This window comes from Lynx rufus, unplaced genomic scaffold, assembly GCF_022079265.1.
Source record: "Lynx rufus isolate CCGP_SWC_20201006 ecotype Redwood Valley unplaced genomic scaffold, mLynRuf1.p SCAF_9, whole genome shotgun sequence".
NCBI lineage: Eukaryota > Metazoa > Chordata > Mammalia > Carnivora > Felidae > Lynx > Lynx rufus.
Window position 1 is genome coordinate 68510001 of NW_025814897.1, and position 21287 is coordinate 68531287.

The 21287-nt window shown below is 37.5% G+C and overlaps 1 protein-coding gene across 3 annotated transcripts in view; it reads left to right on the plus strand.

Moving 5' to 3' along the window:
- Positions 1 to 21287, plus strand: part of USP47 (ubiquitin specific peptidase 47) — a 108515-nt gene that overhangs the window by 85167 nt on the left and 2061 nt on the right. For all 3 annotated transcript variants that reach the window (XM_047070894.1, XM_047070896.1, XM_047070895.1), the window contains 11 exons: positions 791 to 998; positions 3719 to 3834; positions 5831 to 5950; positions 7612 to 8392; positions 13080 to 13255; positions 13606 to 13686; positions 15725 to 15840; positions 16428 to 16546; positions 18621 to 18751; positions 20740 to 20787; positions 20879 to 21009. In XM_047070894.1, coding sequence (XP_046926850.1) covers positions 791 to 998; positions 3719 to 3834; positions 5831 to 5950; positions 7612 to 8392; positions 13080 to 13255; positions 13606 to 13686; positions 15725 to 15840; positions 16428 to 16546; positions 18621 to 18751; positions 20740 to 20787; positions 20879 to 21009 — 2027 coding nt within the window. The remainder of the gene's footprint in view (positions 1 to 790; positions 999 to 3718; positions 3835 to 5830; positions 5951 to 7611; positions 8393 to 13079; positions 13256 to 13605; positions 13687 to 15724; positions 15841 to 16427; positions 16547 to 18620; positions 18752 to 20739; positions 20788 to 20878; positions 21010 to 21287) is intronic.

Genomic DNA, 21287 nt, shown 5'->3' on the forward strand with positions numbered 1-21287 from the left:
TGAAGGTCCTAATCACAAACCTTAAATAAGTATGAAATACTTTGAAGTAATCCTTTCTGTCTCCAGGCAGTTCATTTTTCACTTAAGAGATGTTGCATCCAGAGTATGCCATCTACCAGTAACATGGGCCAGAGGGAGATTTTATGACAGAAATTCCATGCCCTGAGCTGTAGATATGCTGGAGGCTCATATGGAAGGGGAGCTGCGAGGTGGCGCATGGGAGACACGGAAGCTGTGGCCTCTCTGGTGGCTCTGCGAGGCGTGCTATCCCCTGCGCTTAGAAAGATGGTTAAACCCAAACATGTCATCACCAGTTCTTCTCCAGATCGGATTAATGCAACAGAAGCTGCATATTCTCTTGGTTGTTCTCCCCTGGGTTCCAGAGTAGTGATTATAGAGCAAGGGATTATAATACATTGATTTTGAGTTCATCTAAAGTTTAGAATGTTAACTTTTTTTAAAACTAGGAATGTTTTAAAAATTTGTTAGTGCATAAGTTGCATTATTTAGGAGATAATGAAATAATTAAAAATAGCATTGAAGTTATGCCTTTAACTTTGATGTCTTTGAACTTTGATGCAAATCATAAATATAGGAATTTTATTGTTTGCTAGGACCTATTGGTGGTGGAATTACACATCAGACTAAACTGTGTGTGTGTGTGTGTGTGTGTGTGTGTGTGTGTGTGTATGTGTGTGTATGTGTGTGTATGTGTGTGTGTGCATATATCTATATGTGTGTGTGTGTGTGCGTGCCCCCCCCCCCCCCGCCTGGCCTTGTTTTCTTTTAGATGATGGATTTAGAAGAGGTCATACCCATGGATTGCTGTCGCCTTGTTAAATATGATGAATTTCATGATTACCTTGAACGATCGTATGAAGGAGAGGAAGATACCCCAATGGGACTTCTACTAGGAGGAGTCAAGTCAACATACATGTTTGATCTACTGTTGGAGACGAGAAAACCTGACCAAGTTTTCCAGTCTTACAAACCTGGAGGTAAAGAATTTTACGGTTGTACTGGACTTAAAATTTTCACGAGAAGGTTTTTTAATAGAAATGAGTTTAATTTTAAATTTTTTTATGTTCTTAAAATGCAGAATAATTTTGATAGGTTAGGAAGTAGCAACAAGCTTAGAATTAACTTCTAGATTACTTTCAAAGAGCTATATACAAAATTTAAAAAAATTAGCTTGCAGTCTTCAGTGGGATTTTTCTTTTTCAGTGCTGAATCATCCTCCCTTCTCTTCCCCCCTTCTATTTATATAGAAAAAAAGTCCAAAAACAGTATAGTCTCATCAACTCTCAGAAGTAGAATCTTATTTTTCAGGGTTTCCTTGATGAAGTGGTTTCATAACCCATTGCTGCCAACACTTTTTATTTTTCTCCATCTTCTCCATTTTTGCAGGTCCCAGGAACTTCATTTTTTTTTTGTCTTCATTAAATCTGTCACAGTCCTCAATATCTTGAGGGTTTTTTTGTTTGTTTGTTTGAGACTGATGTGGAAAGCAACATACCACACTCCTAGCTTTACCCAGAGTAATCCCTAAAGACAGTTACATGACCAAAGTTTTCTAGTAATCATTATGTAAACTGTAACAAATAGGGGAAAATAAAAATGTTTAAGTAACATTAGAGAATTCTCACTATTGTTGCATAACCCTGAATCCCTTCTATTGGTTGTTACAATTCAGACTTATGTTCTCTACTTTTATTCCTAAAAATTGAACTCACAAAAACCTTCTTCTGGGGGCGCCTGCCTAGGTGGCTCAATCGGGTAAGTGTCCTACTCTTAATTTCAGCTCAGGTCATAATCTCATGGTTCATGAGTTTGAGCCCCTCATCAGGCTCCACACTGATAGTAAAGCCTGCTTGGGATTCTCTTTCCCTCTCTCTGCCCCTCCCCCACTTGTGCATGTGCTTGCATGCTCTCTTTGGCTCTCTCAAAAAAGCAAAAGTAAAAAGCCTTCTACTCTCAAATTCTATTTCTCTGCAGATGCTATAAACCTCTCTTTGTTTTTTGTTTTTTTTTAATTAAGGCTCCTCTTTTCAAAGTAGATTAAGTATGATACTCTTCAGGGCTCCATCAGTCAGACTCTGTTCTGTTTGTAGAGCGTTCCTTTGGAGCATTTCCTTGCAGATTATTTTTGGTCTAGATAGCAAAAATGATGATTAAAGTGTAACATGAGTCAGCAATAAAACCACTTTTTAAAAAGAGAACTTTAGGGACATCTGGGTGGCTCAGCGTCTGACTTCAGCTCAGGTCATGATCTTGCGGTTCATGGGTTCAAGCCCACATTGGGCCCTGTGCTGACAGCTCAGAGCCTGGACCCTGCTTGTGATTCTGTGTTTCCCTCTCTCCCTGCCCCTTCTCTGCTCACGCTCTCTCTCAAAAATAAACAAACTTAAAAAAAAAAAGAAAAAGAGAACTATACGTGTGAGTGTGGATTGTAAAACTTGCAGATAGCGTTTTATTTATTCATTAATAATGACTTTAGCAGAATATTTTATCAGATTTAGATTAGAAATCTAGGGAAAAACCTGACCATTTATATACACTTCATAAAGGAAATTAAAACATTTAAGCCAGAGAATAACTAAGTGTTTGAAGATCATTTGCTTTTCTAGTAACTAAAAGTTTAGTTATATATAATCTGAAAACAGAAAAGATAGGATTAAGTTGTAATATGAAAAATTTAAGTGAAAAAAACAAACCATGTAAACCAAAGTCTAAACCATGTAGACTCTTCTGTAGAATGTAGAGAATATTATTTGGAGGAGAAGAAGTCTTTGATTATGAACAAGGTCTTGAGTGGTATAATGAAGGTTGATCAAAAGCAAATAGGGTTGCTGGGTCCCCTTTAGAATTTGTTCTGCATTCTCTAGTAATTTAATGTTGTGGTTTAGGTCTGTATTTTGCAACTTTGGATATGTATTTTATTTTAAGTTTATTTATTCATTCTGAGAGAGAGAGAGCATGAGTGCACAAGTAGGGGAGGGGCACAGAGAAGGAGAGACAGAATCCCCACACCATCAGCACAGAACCCAGTGCAGGGTTTGAACTCATTAACTGTGAGATCATGACCTGAGCTGAGATCAAGAGTCAGTGCTTTAACTGACTGAGCCACCCAGGAGTACCTGGATATGCATTTTTAATGTGGTTAATAAATTTGTGTTATGTTTTTACAAGGAAACAAACCATGAATTTTTCAAAAATCATATTTTGACTGTTGTCATTGTTTTTTGTTTTGTTTTGTTTTGTTTTGTTTTAATTTACATCCAAATTAGTTAATCCATATAGTGCAACAATGATTTCAGGAGTAGATTCCTTAATGCCCCTTTCCCATTTAGCCCATCCCCCTCCCACAACCCCTCCAGTAGCCCTCTGTTTGTTCTCCATATTTAAGAGTCTTTTATGTTTTGTCCCCCTCCCTGTGACTGTTGTCATTGTTTTAAAGAGATCTAGGAGAACTTTTTTATTAGCCTCATTTCCATTTCTTTGTAGATGTTTGTAATGTAATACATTGCAAGGAGAAGTTTATTATGTATTATATACATGTGTAACATTGTTATGTCTACTATCTTAATAGTTAGGAAAATATTACCTTGCCATCTATTGGAAATACATTAGGAATGCAGTGCTCATGTCAGTGCTCATGACTTTTAAAAATAACATCCATTTATGTTTTTGTATTTTTCAAATGTTTTGTGTTTTTCAGAAGTGATGGTGAAAGTTCATGTTGTTGATCTTAAGGCAGAATCTGTAGCTGCTCCTGTCACTGTTCGTGCTTACTTAAATCAAACGGTCACAGAGTTCAAACAGCTTATTTCAAAGGTAAGTTTTAAAATTGGTCAGTGAATATTTTTGAGTGCTTGTTCTGTACAAAGCATTGTGTGATAGTTATGAGTGTGGGAACTAGTACTTACTGGCAGGAGGCAAGTACAGTTAGAAGAGAAACACACTTCAAGTGGAAGACACCAAGTGACCAAAGTATGGAGGTCAGGAAGTGTGAGGCAAGTGCACACAGTGATGGCATATGTGTTTGGCTCAACCTCTGTATAGTACAGGCCTAGAAATAGAAGTTAGTTTATTTCATGGAGAGTGTTTAAATAGTAAACACAAAAGCATGGGCTCTATTTGATGTGGGCAATGGGAAGTATGTTATTTGTTTTCCTAAGTTCAGCAGTGGTATGATGAGAGTTCTGCTGTAGAACGGTAAGTTCCTGGATAGAGGGGGAGTCCGTAAAGTAGATGAGGAGGCTGTGGAAATAGTGCAGGTGAAGGCATTGGACCAGAAAGGAGAGAAGGGGTAGATTGTAAGAATGATTATATGCATAGAATCTGCAGGACTTGGGATTGGTTGGAGTAAGGCAAGAAGGAGCACAGATGCTTTGAGGAGTTTTGAACTTGGGTAGCCACAAAGTAGTGATCTAGTAATCAAAATGGAAGAGTAAGGTAGGGGAGCAGATTTGACAGGGAAGGTGGTGAATTAAATACTGGCCATATTCGGTGAGTTAGTGATAAAGAACATAGACTCATTCAGAATTTGTGAGCTGGAAAAATATGATGAAAACATTCAAATTTCCTTGGGTCAAGCTAGTCCACTCTAGAGAAATGACTATACTGTACTCTGTAGAACACTGAGCACACAAACACAGGTGAAATTTTTCAGGATTCTTAAGCCCCAGGTTTAGATGACTTGCTGTAGTGGAAATTGTTCAGTAATAGCAAGCAAGAAGTTGATCCACTTTCTAGTCATTCCTCTATGGCAGTATTGTCTTTGATCTCATCTAGGTTTTTTTTTTTTTTTTTTTTAATGCCTATTTTAACAGGGTTGTTGTGAATGTTAATGGAACAAATAAATGCTCTGTTTGTGGAGAAAAATTGTTATTATATAAAAGTTGGGTTTTAATTATTATTGCGTTAAAAAAACAACAATGACCTCTAATACTTCTGCCAAAGTAATAGATAATTTGAGGAGATAAATCATGTTTTGGAGATAGATTTTACAATTAAATTGCTCTTAGAAAGACTATATAAGTGTACTTGCTCCTTATTACAGTTTAATCTAGAGTATGAGCATTGAGGTAGAATACAAAAGAAACATATGACATTGCCTTCCTGAAGAAGTTAATAATTTTGTTGGGGGAGAATATATCTGTAGAGAATAAAGGCAGTCACAAAGTATTTTGCCAAAAAAGGCAGCAGATAAAGTCTAACTAGACCGCCAAAGAATTAGTTATCATTAGTTGTATTGAAAACACATCATGTTTTTTTAAATGTAAATTTTTTTGTCTGCTCATTTCTTGTGAAATTCCTAAAATGATACCTCAGATTAAGGACATGTACTTTTAGAGTAACTTGAAACTTTACCTATTAATTTAATCTCATTTTACACAGAAGAAAAATGATTTAGTAAAAGTATTAACTATTCCAAAAGAACCTATCAAAAGTTCAGGAGGCAAACAGTTACTAGTTTGACATCTGTTCTCAAAGTGTCAGTTACTCAGTTTCTTTGGAACCACATCCCCTCATTTACTTTGCAAGTGCGAGAGGAATAGAATTTTTAGTGAAAAATCATTACCTTTAAAATAGTTTCAGAGCATCCATTCATAAGTGATACTTTGTTCACCTAATTTACAGCATAATTAATGGATAGGACTAAAATTTTTCCCATAGATTCTTTAAAAATTTATAAACCTCCACTAAGATTATTTTCTTTTAATTTTCTTTCTGTTTCTAAGAACTCAGCAGTGTGTCTTCATCCACATTTCCAAGTCCAGCAGAATTATCCTTGCGAGTCCTTTTTACTGACTTGCTTCCATTGCAGGCCATCCATTTACCTGCTGAAACCATGCGGATAGTGCTAGAGCGCTGCCACAATGATCTGCGCCTCCTCACTGTGCCCAGTAAGACCCTGAAAGCTGAAGGGTTTTTTAGAAGTAACAAGGTATGTCTTTTATTTCTTCATTACTATTGTCTATGCTGGTAATAGTAAATTAAGTTTCATATTATAAGGCTGGCCTCTAGAGCCATCCACTATGTGTCTGTAATTTCCCTCGTAAATTCTCCCAGCGTCTCGGCAATTACCTTCCTTTGTAATCAGGTCAGATCAGGCTTCTTTCTGTCCTACTCCATCCGTCTGCCGGTTCTCCTCTAGGTCTTGTTCATGAGCTACCTCTGCCTGCCTGCAGTATTCTTCCCCCACTCCCTACATTTTTTTTCAAGGCGCAGATTAGTCCTGCCTCTTTGGTGAAGCCTTACTGACCATTTCTGTCCACAACAATCTTGTCTTCTGAATTCTGTAAATTATGTTACATTCGTTCTTGAGCTTCTCCCATAAAGCACTACTTGATGGGGAAAGTAAAAGACATGCCTCCTCTAGAGAAGATTGTCATTTGGGTTCACTCAAAGGGGTTCACCCTTTGTCTACTTATTTATCTCAGATAGAAAAGAGAAAGTTCACATTGATCTGTTTGTTTCATCTCTTGACGTGTTCTATCATTGATAAATGATTTTTCTTGTGTGTTTATTCATAACACCATCAGTTTACCCTGGATCAATTGAATCCAAAATTTTCCCTGTTTGCCATGTTTTATTTATTGCCTTTTCTGTTCTCATTCATCTTAGTGCAGTCTAGTCTTTTATCTCATTTAACCTTTTTTAGTGTTGTCTTATTATTCCTAAGGTGTGATTTTTATTCACCTCTGTTTTCTTTGGATACTTTTGTGTGGTGCTTATGTGTGTATCATTAAAATCCGCCCTAATACCATTTTAGGGTGAAAAGTAGGAGGGATCTCACTTTATTTTTTTCTTTAAATGGTTAGCTAATGATCCTAATCTGTAACATTGATTGGACACTGGTTATCTGTATTTAACCAGTACTTCCCCCAGATTATTTGAAAAACATCCCCAGATGAAATAGCATTTCATCTATAAATAATCTGGATGTCTATCTCTAAAAGGTGAGAACTCTTTAAAAACATAACTATAATTCTATTATTACATCTAGAAAATTAACAGAATTAATATCAACAAATGTCTAGTCAAGCTTCCCTTATTATCTTGTAAAATTTTTTTCTGACAGGCTTTATTTGTTCAGGTAGGATCCAAATAAAGTCCATGATATACCTCTCAAGTCTATTTTAACCTACAGATCCCCCTATGTGTATTTATTTCCTTGTCATTTATTTGCTCTAGAATCAAGTCATTTGTCCATTAGATTTTTTTTCTATAATCTGGATTTTGGTATTACATTCCCAAAATGCCTTTATACATGTTCCTCTATCCATGTTCATGCTATGCTTGTTTTTCTAATGAGCAAGATGTGGAATACAAAAACTTTCTGAAAATAGAAAATCCAGTAAACAAGGTATCTGTGTGTGCATGTGCGCATGTGTGTGTCTCATCTATCTTAGCACAGTTTTATGGCTAATTACAAAGACATATGAACATAATATTTATTGTATTTAGTCTCCAAAAACCGTACACATTTCCTTTAGAAATGTCATCATCCCAAATTTTACAACATTTTGTCTTGTATTGAGGTGATATGAGTGAGAATGAATGTCACTAAAATTAATGATGTAATGTAACTCTCTTACTATTTAGGTATTTGTTGAAAGTTCTGAGACTTTGGATTACCAGATGGCCTTTACAGACTCTCATTTGTGGAAACTCCTGGATCGTCATGCAAATACGATCAGATTATTTGTTTTGTTACCTGAACAGTCCCCAGGCTCTTATTCCAAAAGGACAGCGTGCCAGAAAGCTGGGGGTGATTCTGGTGGTAACGTGGATGATGACTGTGATAGAGTCAAAGGACCTGTGGGGAGCCTCAAGTCTGTGGAAGCTATTCTCGAAGAAAGCACTGAAAAACTCAAAAGCTTGTCACTACAGCAGCAGCAAGATGGAGATAATGGAGACAGCAGCAAAAGTACTGAGACAAGTGACTTTGAAAACATAGAATCACCTCTCAATGAGAGGGACTCTTCAGCGTCAGTGGACAATAGAGAACTTGAACAGCACATTCAGACTTCTGATCCCGAAAATTTTCAATCTGAAGAACGATCAGACTCAGATGTGAATAATGACAGGAGTACAAGTTCAGTGGACAGTGACATTCTTAGCTCCAGTCACAGCAGTGACACTTTGTGCAATGCTGATAATGCTCAGATTCCTTTGGCTAATGGACTTGACTCTCATAGCATCACGAGTAGTAGAAGAACTAAAGCAAATGAAGGCAAAAAAGAGACATGGGACACAGCAGAAGAAGACTCTGGAACGGATAGTGAATACGATGAGAGTGGCAAGAGCAGGGGAGAAATACAGTACATGTATTTCAAAGCAGAACCCTATGCTGCAGACGAAGGTTCTGGGGAAGGACATAAATGTATGTACTTAGAAAGAAAACTCCTTGAAACAGCACCAATTGGTTTCTCAGTTTATTTAAATTTTTAGTTAAGAAAGGAACCAGCTAAGAGTTAGGTACTTTGTTCTAGGATCACCCGTAACTTCCTGGATTATAAGGGTGTTCTCTGTTGCCTTTGCTTTCATTTTCGGGGCAGTTGTAGCAACAACTGTCTTTGGACCTCCGCAGCACATCAGACCTGTGACAGCAGTGATGTCACAGCTCTGGGGAAGATAAGTGAAAAAGAAAAGGAAAAGAATTAAGAATTGTTTTAAAGGAAAGAATCAAGAATTGTTTTAAAGGAAAGAATTATGATAAAAGCCCTAAGTTAAAAACTAAGAAATAGTTTAAAAAGTAAATAATATACCAAAAAGATAAAATTTGGTATTCATTGCTGAGGAAAAGTTTTTATTTGTGCATCCCCTCTCTTCTCTTTATCCCTCAATGCAAATAACCCCCTCCCCCACCCCCTAAAAAGTCCATGGTTAACTGGGAAAGTCAGAAAAAGGAAAGGGGCTTTTTTAAAGTTGATACTTTGAAGTAAGCTCCAAGCAGAGTATAAACTAGAAATCCTCAAGTGTATAATCACAAAAACATTGAAGAGATCTGTCAGTTCAGGTATTTGGGATAAGCAGCAACAGCAAAAACACACCTACATGAAAACAATAAAATGACTTTTATAAAACATCAGATGAAAACAGCCAAAGAATGTACAAAAGTTTTCTTAAGTATAAAAGAGAAATAGCTCAAAAAAACAAATACTTTGCATTATATTACCCCTTACATTCTTAATTTTAGTTTTCAAAACACTTGTTCTCACTTGAAGCTTCTCTGAAATTAGTAAAGCAAATATTGATATCCTCATTTGACTGATAAGAAAACTGAAGCTCATAGTGGATGGATGACTTGCCCAAAAGTACATGTGTAGCTAGTAAGGAGTGGAACCACTACTAGAATATAAGTCTTTGAATTGAATGCATTTGCTGTTACCTTTATGACAGTGGGAAGGGAGTCCCACTCTATCCATCTGTTCATCCACCCCCCCCCCCAATTAATATTTCCTGAATCTATTCAAGATGCCAGGCCCTACGTAGATGTTAGAAGTGGAGATGACAAAGATGCAGCCTCATGTTTCATCTGGTGGGAGAAGGCCCACAACCACCATGAAAGTTAATTGCTACGATGCTTATAGTCTCAAAATTTAGTCTCTTGAAGTGGTAGAAATTATGAAATCAGTAATAAAAATGCATAAATTTGTCTTTTTAACTAATTAGTTCCCAGTAACACTGGAACCATGTGACATCCATATAGATACCTTGCAGAAACTCAAGTGGGAAAATGTGGGTTAGTGAGCCACAACGGAGACAGAAACTCTATAATAATGTTTTAACTCCCTGTGGCACTTTTACTTCATAAGGCTCATTAATTCACATCATCTCACTTATTTCTCAACAGCTGTGTGAAATTGATGCCGTTAGACACTTTTTGCTGATGAAGAAACTGGCTCAAACTGACTTAAATAATTTGCCGGGGGTCACACAGCCAGTAGGTCACATTGCTGGTCAGTCCAGCTCCTGTGATCTGATTGTAAGCCTGGTCCACATTTCTCCACCTCATAACTGCTACCCACTGTCCCTTACTTTCCTCACGTCAGAGTAAAGGAAAAATAGCCAGTAGCTACCCTTTCTTACCATCCTCAACCCTTCAAGAGCATTAGAAAATTAAAAACAGCTCCTTTTTACAAAGAGGTTAGAAATTTCTCTTAAGTGGTTTGTTTTATAATGATGTGCTGGAGAGTTGACTGCATGAGAGTCTAAACGTTAAGAATTTAATAGGAATACTTAGAATTGTAGACTGAGGAGTCTCCTTCCACCTTTTTGGAAATTCATAGTGGGCTAGTTTACTAGCATTCGTTGAAATAGTAAACATGATGATCAAGAGAACCCGTTTACTACAATTTATTTTGGTTTTCAGAAGCCATGCAGAAGGCTTGTTTGAACAGAAAAAGTGGAAACGGGCTTAGAGGTAGAGGAGTAGGGTTGAGAGCCAGCAGCCACGTGCTTCAGGAGTCTGTACTAAGACTGTTTCATCACAGCTCCTCAGAGACCTGAAAGTTGGTACCTGGGTAACATGGATGATGAATAATAATACGGGTTCTTCAGAATGATGAAATGCCAGGGTGTAACACATAAACAAAGAATTTGATATCTGAAGAGTGACATTTTATGTACAGTATAGACAATATGGGTAACAACTGAAATACGCTTAAAGTGATGGTCTTTAAGCTATCTGTTATAATCCAGGAATTGTTTCGGGGAGTATGGACCTTTCTCTGAAAATACTGTTCCACTGTGACCTATTGTAGGCTGCAGACACTCAGGGATAAATAGGGAGATCAAGGTAATAAAAATGAGAGTGCATTTGCACTGATAATTTCTTTGTACAATTTTGGTATCACTTCATTTAAGAAATACATAAAAGAAAGAAACCCTAAAGATATTTTGAGGTTGCTCTGTGAAGAGACCAAACTCTTCAGTTTGAAGACGTAAATAGGGAAAACGGTATGATGGTAATCTCTAAAATTATAATTACAGCCAGTCAATTAAACCAACAATTTTTGCCAGGGCTGTAGTACACATTTGACATACACTGACCCCAAGGTATAAGCACAACTATCTGCATTTTATAATAGAGGTAATTGTACAGAGAAGTCAAGTCACAGTCACAAATGTAAGGTACAAGGAGGAGCCAAGAATTCATTCAGGCCAGCCCATTTCACTACAGAACCACTTGGTCCTAATCACCATATTGGACTGTATCAATAACAACAAACATTTGTATCTTCCTGTGATACATTACTGTGAGTTAGAAACCAAAATTGTGGTAATAGCTTATTGTTTGAGTAATGACTTAGAATTTACTACATTTGTCATAGCAGCAATCAGTGAGACTGGTGTAATGATCCTGTGAGAAAACTGAGGCCCAGAGACATTGGATGACTTACCAATAGCCATTTATTAGGCAACAACTGAAATCTAGTCATTGGCTTCTGATTTCTAATCAAGTAATTTTTTCATTATACCCTTCTCTCAAGAAATGTTGTACCTGCTGGATAGTATAAATAGAGGCTTATTTGCCAAAAGCTGGGTTACTTAGGAGTATTTCTTAAATTTTAGAAATGGACATTTTAAAGGAATTAAATGCTGCCTGAAAAGTTATATATAACAAAAAAGTTCATCACCATGTTTATATTCTATTTCATACTTTATGGTCACATTTTCTATAGTGAATCTGAATCTTATAACCAGAAAAACAGTAAATGGACATTAATTTATTTGAAAAAGTCCACTCAAAAATTCATCAACCCAAAAGTTGGGTCAACCTGGGAACATAAACCAGTCATGTTTGAGGGTCTCATCTATGACTTTTTTTTTTCTTTTTTTTTTTTTGAGAGAGAGCATACACTTGGGGGAGGGGCCGAGAGGGAGGGAGAGAGGGAGAGGGAGAGGGAGAGAGAGAGAGAGAGAGAGAGAGAGAGAGAGAGAATCCCAAGCAGGCTCTGCATCGCCGGCCCAGAGGCTGACACGGGGCTCCAATCCATGAACTATGAGACTGTGTGTCCTGAGCTGGAGTCAAGAGTGGGACACTTAACTGACTGAGCCAGACAGGGTGCCCCTTACCCTTGACTTTTGATGTAAATTTTACAGAAAACCAGGGCCTACCCTAGAGAGAGCCTTATGGCTCTAGAGGAACCACGGGCTTAAGGTGGGATGGCAACTCTTGTTATACTGCACTGTCTATATTGTAAGAGAGAGAGGAACTTGAGTGAAGTTGTTACTCTTTACTAGGATATGAAGACTGGAGTCTTAGAAATATTTCAGAAGTATGTTCATGAGTAACTTGTAAAGGACAAAAGATTAATAAGTATTAGAAGAAATAAAGCTCACCAAAAATCCTATTGCTTTGCCATGAGAGTTTATATTGAAGCTTGCAGGGGGGTGGTGGGAGTTTCTGATCCATGTAGATGCTCTTCCTGTTACGGTCCAACCACATGATAAAACAGATATCATCATATGCTCGTCTTGACAGTTTTTTCTAGTAGAAATCCCAGAACCAAATTTACTAACAATTTTTGAGGCAATTACTAGATATCTGACACTGTGCCAGAAGCATGATAAACATATTAACCTCACTGAATTCACACTGCAGTACTAGGAGGTAGGTACTACTCTCTCCATTTTTAAAATGAGGAAGTGGGTTTAAGGAGGCCAGTGGCTTGCCCCAGGTCACATAGCTGGCCGGGAAGCAGAAGAGGCACGGTTGGAACCCAGCCAGAGCCTACATTATTACTGTGAAGAACTAGGAATGTATGTAATTGGAAAAGACTTTCCTGAAGTTTGGTTTGGGACTCAGCAGCGTATATAAATAAATAGATTAGCGCTTCAATCTCTCAGAACGTTGGAAGTTGTTGAAGTTGTTGGATTTTATCGTATGCTCTGTGTCCGTGTTTTTTTGTCCATGCAACATTGTGTATTAGCTTAAAGTCAAATAACTGAAGGGGGTGCTTTTTCCCTGCTTACAGTATAATAAAGTGTATATGATCTGTTTTATTTATATTCTAAGAGGTTTCTTTTTTTGTTTCGCTTTTGTTTTTTTTTTTTGTACTTAGGGCTGATGGTGCATGTTGATAAAAGAATTACACTGGCTGCTTTCAAACAACACTTAGAGCCCTTTGTTGGAGCTTTGTCCTCTCACTTCAAGGTCTTCCGGGTGTATGCCAGCAACCAGGAGTTTGAGAGCGTCAGGCTGAACGAGACACTTTCATCCTTTTCAGACGACAATAAGGTTGATTAAAATCATTTCAAATAATTAGAGTCTGTTTTACATGATAGATTTGAGAACATCTTGCCCTGTTTCCAAGTAAGATGAAATAGATAGCCCTAAGAGGGTCATTTTTGTTTTTATGTTTAGTGATTGGTCGTTGTTTTTTTTCATTCATCTAACAAACATTTGTTAAGTGTTAACTGTGTGTCAGTTACTGTTCTAGGTGCTGGGAATCAGAGGTAAAAGATACACCTGTTCTCAAAGAGCCCATAATCTAGAGAATTTTTGAAGACCAAACTAAACAGTGTGGGGAGAATGGGTTGTTTATTCTGCAGAGGTAATACATCTAAAAAACTGTTTTTAATTTATAGATTACAATTAGACTGGGGAGAGCACTTAAAAAAGGAGAATACAGAGTTAAAGTGTACCAGCTGCTGGTCAATGAGCAAGAGGTAAGTAAGCTGCTTCAGAGCAATATGACGTCACTTCTGCTAGTTATTAAAAACATAGAGTTCAGAGGTGTTGTGACTCGTCATTTCTTTTGCTGTCTGTAAAGCACAGACAGGACACTGTTTCCAGAAGCTATTTTGGTTGTGCGGGTCATGTTGCCTGTATTGCAGCCACTCATTTCTGCCCCTGTAGCACAAAACCAGATGTAGACAATACATAAACCAATGGAATTAGCTGTGTCCCAACAGAGTTTATTTACAAAAACATGCAGCAGACAAATGTGGCCCTCAAGCCTTTCTTTGCCTTCCCTCTGCTTTAAAGTATTGTTACACATGTTGGAATGAGGCAGACCTTTCCTGCTTTGAAAAGGAGACTTGTTTGTGCTTGATTTTAAGAAAATCTCACGTAGTGCTCCAGGGATAGCAGTTGATCTGTAGAGCATGTAAGGACTTTTTGCGTTCAGAGAGTCATTTCAGTATTTAGCAGGCATTCATTTATCTCGTAGCCGCCATATGCTCGCAGATGTTAACTCCTTGAATCTGCATCAGTTAGCTATGATGTAGATATTATTATTCCCATTTTGTAGATGAAGAAACTGAGGCACAAAGAAGTTATGTAATTTGCCCAAGGTCATGTAACAGATGCCAGACAAATGCCCAGAAGAAAAAGGCAAAGTCCCTGTTTTGGGGGTGTTTATAACATCTTAGTGAGGACCTAGACAAATGTGGAAACTAAATAGCAAAGACCGTATTCTCCCCTTCTTATCCATAGGGGATGTGTCCAAGACCCCCCTCCCCCCCACCCTCTGCCCAGTGAATGCCTAAAACCGAGGATAGTGCCGTGCCACTCCCTACATATACACTATGCTCTTACCTAGACATGTATACCTTAATAAAGTTTAACTTACACATTTGGCAAGGTAAGAGATTAACTGTTGCCAGAAATGAAATACAACAGTTACAACAGTACACTGTAGTAAAAATTATGTGAATGTGGTCTCTCTCAAAAAATCTCATTGTATTATATTTACACTTCTTGTGATGACATAAGATGATAAAATGCGTGTGTGATGAGATGCAGTAAGGGGAATGACATAGGCACTGTGACATAGCATTGGGTTACTACTGATCTTCTGATGATTTGGCAGAAGGATCATTTGTTTCTGGACCCCAGTTGGCTAACTGCAAGTAACTGAATGTTCAGAAGGGGAAATCACAGATAAAGACGGACTGCTGAAAGGGAGAAATTTTTCATAAAACGCCTTCATTTGTCCAACAGAGAGTTTATTAAGCACCCATCATGTCTCCTTTATTTCTTCTGAGAGAGAGAGAGAGAACGAGTGGGGGGTGGGGGGGCAGAGAGAGAATTCTAAGCAGGCTTCACATTGTCAACACAGAGCCGAATGTGGGGCTCAAATCCACGAACTATGAGATCATGACCTGAGCCGAAATCAAGAGCCAGACGCTTAACTGACTGAGCCACCCAGGTGCCCCAACCCATCATATCTCTTATATGTGAATGTTTCATCTGCGTTTGGGGTTTGTAGATAAAATGTCCCTTCTGAGACAATGAATGAACATATTTGGAGAAGTAGTATGCAGTTCCCTCATTTTAATCCATAAAAGTGATTTTTACTTTCAAAATTGCGATCACTTTATTATAAGGAGAGAAATATGAATGTGGTATTTAATCTTCACAATGACTCTGTGAGGAAGACACTACCCCCGGTTTACAGATGAAAAAAAAAAGGAGGCCGGGGGGCACCTGCCCCTCTCCCCTGCTCATATTCTCTCTCTCTCTCTCTCAAATAAAAAAAATAATAATTATTAAAAAAAATTAAAAAGGAGGCCCAGAAAGGTTAAGTAAACTTGCCCAAGATAGCTTACTTAGTAAGTAGTGGAGCCAAGATTTGAACCTAGAAGATCAGCTCCTAAACTCAGTCCTATAATTGTCATACTATACGGTGCAAATAAAATGTCTTGTGTACCCTTATTGAATGTATAATTCAGCTCTCTGATTGTTTTATGTTTGTATTCCTAGCCATGCAAGTTTCTGCTAGATGCTGTGTTTGCTAAAGGAATGACAGTACGGCAATCAAAAGAGGAATTAATTCCTCAACTCAGGGAGCAGTGTGGTTTAGAGCTCAGTACTGACAGGTAAAGTAAAATTACAGTGTCATCAGCAATTAGAGGAAATCTTGTGAGGTCTGTTGATATGGATTGGTATGATTTTCTAAAACCGGAATTAAAGAATTCCTCTACTAAGAATTTTAATACTACAGATTAATAGAAGTAAGCAAAAGTATTAGAATTTGTTTGCACTTCCTCTGTAGGATACTAAGTTTGAAATTGGGGGAACATTTCATTATAGTTTCCCCCAAATTAAAAAAAAATTTTTTTATGTTTATTTATTTTTGAGAGAGAGGAAAAAGTGTGATCGGGGGAAGGGGCAGAGAGAGGGAGACAGAGAATCAGAAGCAGGATCCAGGCTCTGAGCTGTCAGCACAGAGCCCAATGTGGGGCTCAGACCCATGGACTTGCGAGATCATGACCTGAGCCAAAGTCGGACGCTTAACTGACTGAGCCACCCAGGCACCTCATATTTTCCCAAAATTTTAATGAATAATCACTTGACTTTTATATGTAAATATAGTTCATTATTCATCGATGTCAGATTCATGTTGTTGTTTTTAGGTTAACAATCTCAAGTAATAGTAGTTTAAAATGTCTTATCACATTTGTAGATTTCGTCTAAGGAAAAAAACATGGAAGAACCCTGGCACTGTCTTTCTGGATTATCATATTTATGAAGAAGACATTAATATCTCCAGCAACTGGGAGGTTTTCCTTGAAGTTCTTGATGGTATCATCCATATTTTTGTGGGGAACTATCAGTTAGAAATGCTCTGGAACTAATAGAAGCCTATAGTTTTTATCAAAGAACAAGTTTTCTTCCATCTTTACTCTGGGTTGCATTTGCCTTTTAAATATTTCTTTAATTTTGAGAATATTAATTTCTCCTTACAGGAAGTTGACAGTTTCGAAGTTTGCATTTATAGTACTTTTTACAGGAAACTCTGCTAACATTTTCTTACCTGTGTGTGTTATTTAGTTTCTTTTTTCATTATGGCTGATTTTGTTTTGAGGATGTGGTATTGATAATTTACCAGGGATTTTGAGAACAATGACCAAGTACCACAAACTGGATGGTTTCAACAATAGAAATGTGTTGTCTCACAGTCTGGAGGCTGCAAGTCTGAAGTCAGGGTGTTGGCAGGCTTGTGTCCTTCTGAGGGCTGTGAGGGAAAATTTGTTCATGGCCCTCCCCTAGCTTCTGGTGGTTGATTGGCAGTCTTTGGTGTTCCTTGGCTTGTTAAATGCATCATCCTGATCTCTGTTTTCATCTGAACATGATGTGAGATGTGCGTCTGTGTATGCTTGTGTGTCTGCTTCCGCATTTCCCCATATTATAAGGACACTAGCCCTGTTGGATTAGAGTCACCCTAATGATCTCATTTTAGCTTGATTACCACTGTAACAACCCTATTTCCTAATTAGGTCATATTCTGAGGTACTAGGGTATAGGACTTTAAATGTCTTTTTGAGGAGACACAGTTCAGCCTGTAAAAGTGACCCAGAAGAGGACCTGTGTTTGTCACACCTCCTGCTTTTAATGATCTACATGGGAACATTTAAAGTGTTGTTTTTTGGAGGAGGTAATGGGAGAAAAGTTGGCTTTGGGGTGATCATATCAAGGGAAACAACTAGTTCTATGTCCTTTTGTGACTGCTATTGCCTAGAAAGATTTTGATTTTCCTTTTTTTCCCCTTAGAAATTAAAACATCATAAGATTATGATAGTTTTCCAAGGGTTCAGTAATACTAACACCTCACCTATTTCATGCTATTTAAGATCTGATTTGGTTTAAATTTCAATTGTTAAAACTATGATTATTTGACAAGTTAATAGGGGAGTCAGGGACAGCCAGGACACTATCTACTATGATGTGGAGGCAAGTGTTCCAGATCGTGATTCCTTCTGTGAGTGTCTGGGGCCTTAGAGAATAACCAGTGTGTCTGAGTAGACCAAGAAGGGATGGCGAAGGACAGAGAAATTCCCCCTTGTTAGGGAGGATTGAGTATGTATTAGCAGAGATGGGTTAGCCGGGAGATGTTACTGGATGGTGGGTATCTGTGTCAGTATCATTTCAGTATATATGTTAGCTTCAAAATAGTTGAGTGAGAAATAAATCATGTGAAGTCATGTGATTAAATCTAAGAAACATTTATTGACCTGTAAATTGCCAGACACTGCTAATCTCTGGTGCTACATAAATGAATAAGAACTAGTGATTGCACTCCCAATGCTCAGTCTATAAGAAAACCAGAAATTCCCCAATTTCTGCAAACCTGTAATTCCAAAATCATAGGTACTTAAGGACCAAATCAGTACAGTTTGCTCTCGTGTACACCAGAGAGAAAGGTAACAATTGAGCTGGTTTTGAAGAATCAGTAAGGTTTGAGTAAAAGAGAAGAGAGGGATTAGTGTGAGCCGGAGTGAAAAAAGAAGATAAAGTGAAGATGATTTGATCATGATGATGTTAGATTGTGGGGGTGGTAGCCAGTAGAGAAGCAAACATTGGCAATCCAGAGAAAAGAGTAGTTGATAGAGCAGTGTCCAGCAGGACTCAGGAAGGAGTGAAATTAGGAGTCCTGGTAGGAGAGCTTGCAAAAGAGTAAAGAATTACCTTCAGAGACTGGAGGGAAGAGAGGGAATATTTTATTCTCAAAAACTTGCTGGGATAAGTGGGATCTTTTATGTGCACTTTCTAAGCAGAACACTTGAAGTAAATCTTGTTTAGTCAGGCCATACAGGAAAAGCCAAATTATGGGCCTCTAGAGAAAAGAGAAAGATGACCTAATCTTGCATCTTCATAGGGGTGGAGAAGATGAAATCCATGTCCCAGCTTGCAGTTTTGTCAAGACGGTGGAGGCCTTCGGAAATGAAGCTGGATCCCTTCCAGGAGGTTGTGTTGGAAAGCAGTAGTGTTGATGAGCTGCGAGAGAAGGTAAGTTCATTTGAAATAAATTGAACTAATATGTGTTTTTCTCCGTGTTGCATAAGAGATAACCTAGGAAGTAAGTGCCAAATAGTCACGTGTCAACCTTTCTTTCTTTGTCTCTTTCATACCTTGTGACACCTTGTCACACACTCTCCTTGTTTCCTTAGGCTCCTGATGCTTTGAAAAATTACATTGGCTTTTGGCCATCCAGAAGTGGACCCCTCACTTTTAGTTACTTGAATCAAGTTTGTCCTGAGTAATTAGCATTAGTTAGAAGTTACTAGAGTAAATTGCTGTATATATTTTAAAAAGCCAAACGCTTTTTAAAATGCGTGGAATTGAATAAAGGATCTATATGAAGCTCTGTTTTGCATTTTTCAATTTAAAGGTTGGAATTCTGTGGCTCTCTGGGGAACGGGTGAATTATTCATAAGCAGTACTAGGATAATTGGCATCTTAAAAACACTTTGTTTCCATAATTCACACCAAATGCAAAAATAAATTCTAAATATATTAAATTTATATAAAAATACAATAAAATGTTAAATGTACTAGATGAAAAGGTTGAAAATATTTTTATGTTCTAGAGATGGAAAGATCTTTGTAAGCATAATACCAGAAACTAAAAAGGAAAAGACCACATAAAAGTATAAACCTTCCAGACAGCCTCCTCTCCAATTCTTCTTTTTTAATTTAAAAAATGTTTACTTTAGAGAGAGCATGAGTGGAGAAGAGAGGCAAAGGGAGAGAGAGAAAGAAAGAATCTTTCACGGGGCATGGAGCCCAATGTAGGGCTCTGTTCCATGACCCTGGGATCATGACCTGAGCCGAAATCAAGAGTCAGACACTCAACTGACTAAGCTATCCAGGCGTCCCTCCAATTTCTTCTTCTTCTTTTTTTAATAAACAACCGATAAACAAAGATAAAAAACAAGGAAGGGGAAAAATATTTGAAACAGATATGAAGCATTATGGTCCGTATTTATATGGAGCTACTGCATTAATAAGAAAAAGGTGAATAATCTAATTTTAAAGTAGGCAAAGAACTTGAATAGGCAATTCATTGAAGAATAAATACAAGTTAAAACAGTAACAGCATTCTTTACCTCTTAAAATGCTGAAAGTGTAGGAAATAAAATACCTTGAGTTGTCAGTTTGGGAAAACAGGCAAGATCGCACGGCTTTTTTTTTTCTTTTAATGTCTGTATGTTTTTGAGAGTGCACGCACATGCGTTCACACGAGTAGGGCAGGCACACAGAGAGAGGGAGAGAGGGAATCCCAAGCAAGCTCTGCATTGTTAGCACAGAGCCCAATGTGGGGCTCATACGCATGAACCGTGAGATCATGACTTGAGCTGAAATCAAAAGCTGGACGCTTAATCGACCGAGGCACGCAGGCGCCCCTCATACAGCTTTGATAGGTGGCTAAATTGACATCACTGTTTCAGGCTTCACTTTGGCATTATCAGCTCTTCAGATGTGCAAGTCCACATCTAAGAATTCATTCTCAAGAAATATTTGCAGAAATATGAAAGGATGTTCATGAAGGTATATATAGTATAGCATTGTAACTAGAAAAATTAAAAATAGGCTCAGTGACCATTGGTAGGGAATAAAATGGTATATTGTTCAGCTGTTGAAGATCATGAAGTTATTCTGTGTCCTATTCTTATATATAGGCTATATAAAAGTATTATATAGAGAGGTTTCATAAATATAATTTTGTGCATTTTAGATATATGTGATGTAGTTTATATGTGCATAGGAAAAGGTCTAGGAGGAATATACTAAGTTGGCATTTCTGGGACATGGTATTTGCAGGGTGGACAAGAGATGATTTCACTTTCTGCTTTTTTTTTTTCTAATTTCTTATATCAAACATTTATTCCATCTTTGAAAACATCAAGCTATTTCTGTGTGGGTTAAAAGGTTGATAACTTATTTAAGCAAATTTATTTTTTAAATGAACTCATATAAAATGTTTCCTTTTACAGCTTTGTGAAATCAGTGGAATTCCTTTGGAAGATATTGAATTTGCTAAGGTAAAGTCTTGAGAATGTTTGCCTTTGGGTACTGGTGCTCAATAAACATGGCTGTCAGCATGATTTATTCATTCATTTATTTTTTCCTTAGGGTAGAGGAACTTTTCCCTGCGATATTTCTGTCCTTGATATTCATCAGGATTTGGACTGGAATCCTAAAGTTTCTACCCTAAATGTCTGGCCTCTTTATATTTGTGATGATGGTGCCGTCATATTTTATAGGTATCTTTACAGTGTATTTGTTATTCATAGTGATATAACATTTTTGTTGTCCATAAGTATCTTGTTTTCCATAAATACCTTTACTTTTTTTATGGTATAAAGCAGCCCTGACCAGTACTTAGTACAAGAGCCACACATTACATTTTGAATTTTTCTAGTAGCCACACTTAAAAAAGTAAAAAGAAACCGGTGAAATTAATTTTAATAAAATATTTTAACCCATTATATCCAGAATGTTATCACAACATGTAGTCAATATCAAAAATTGTTCATGAGGT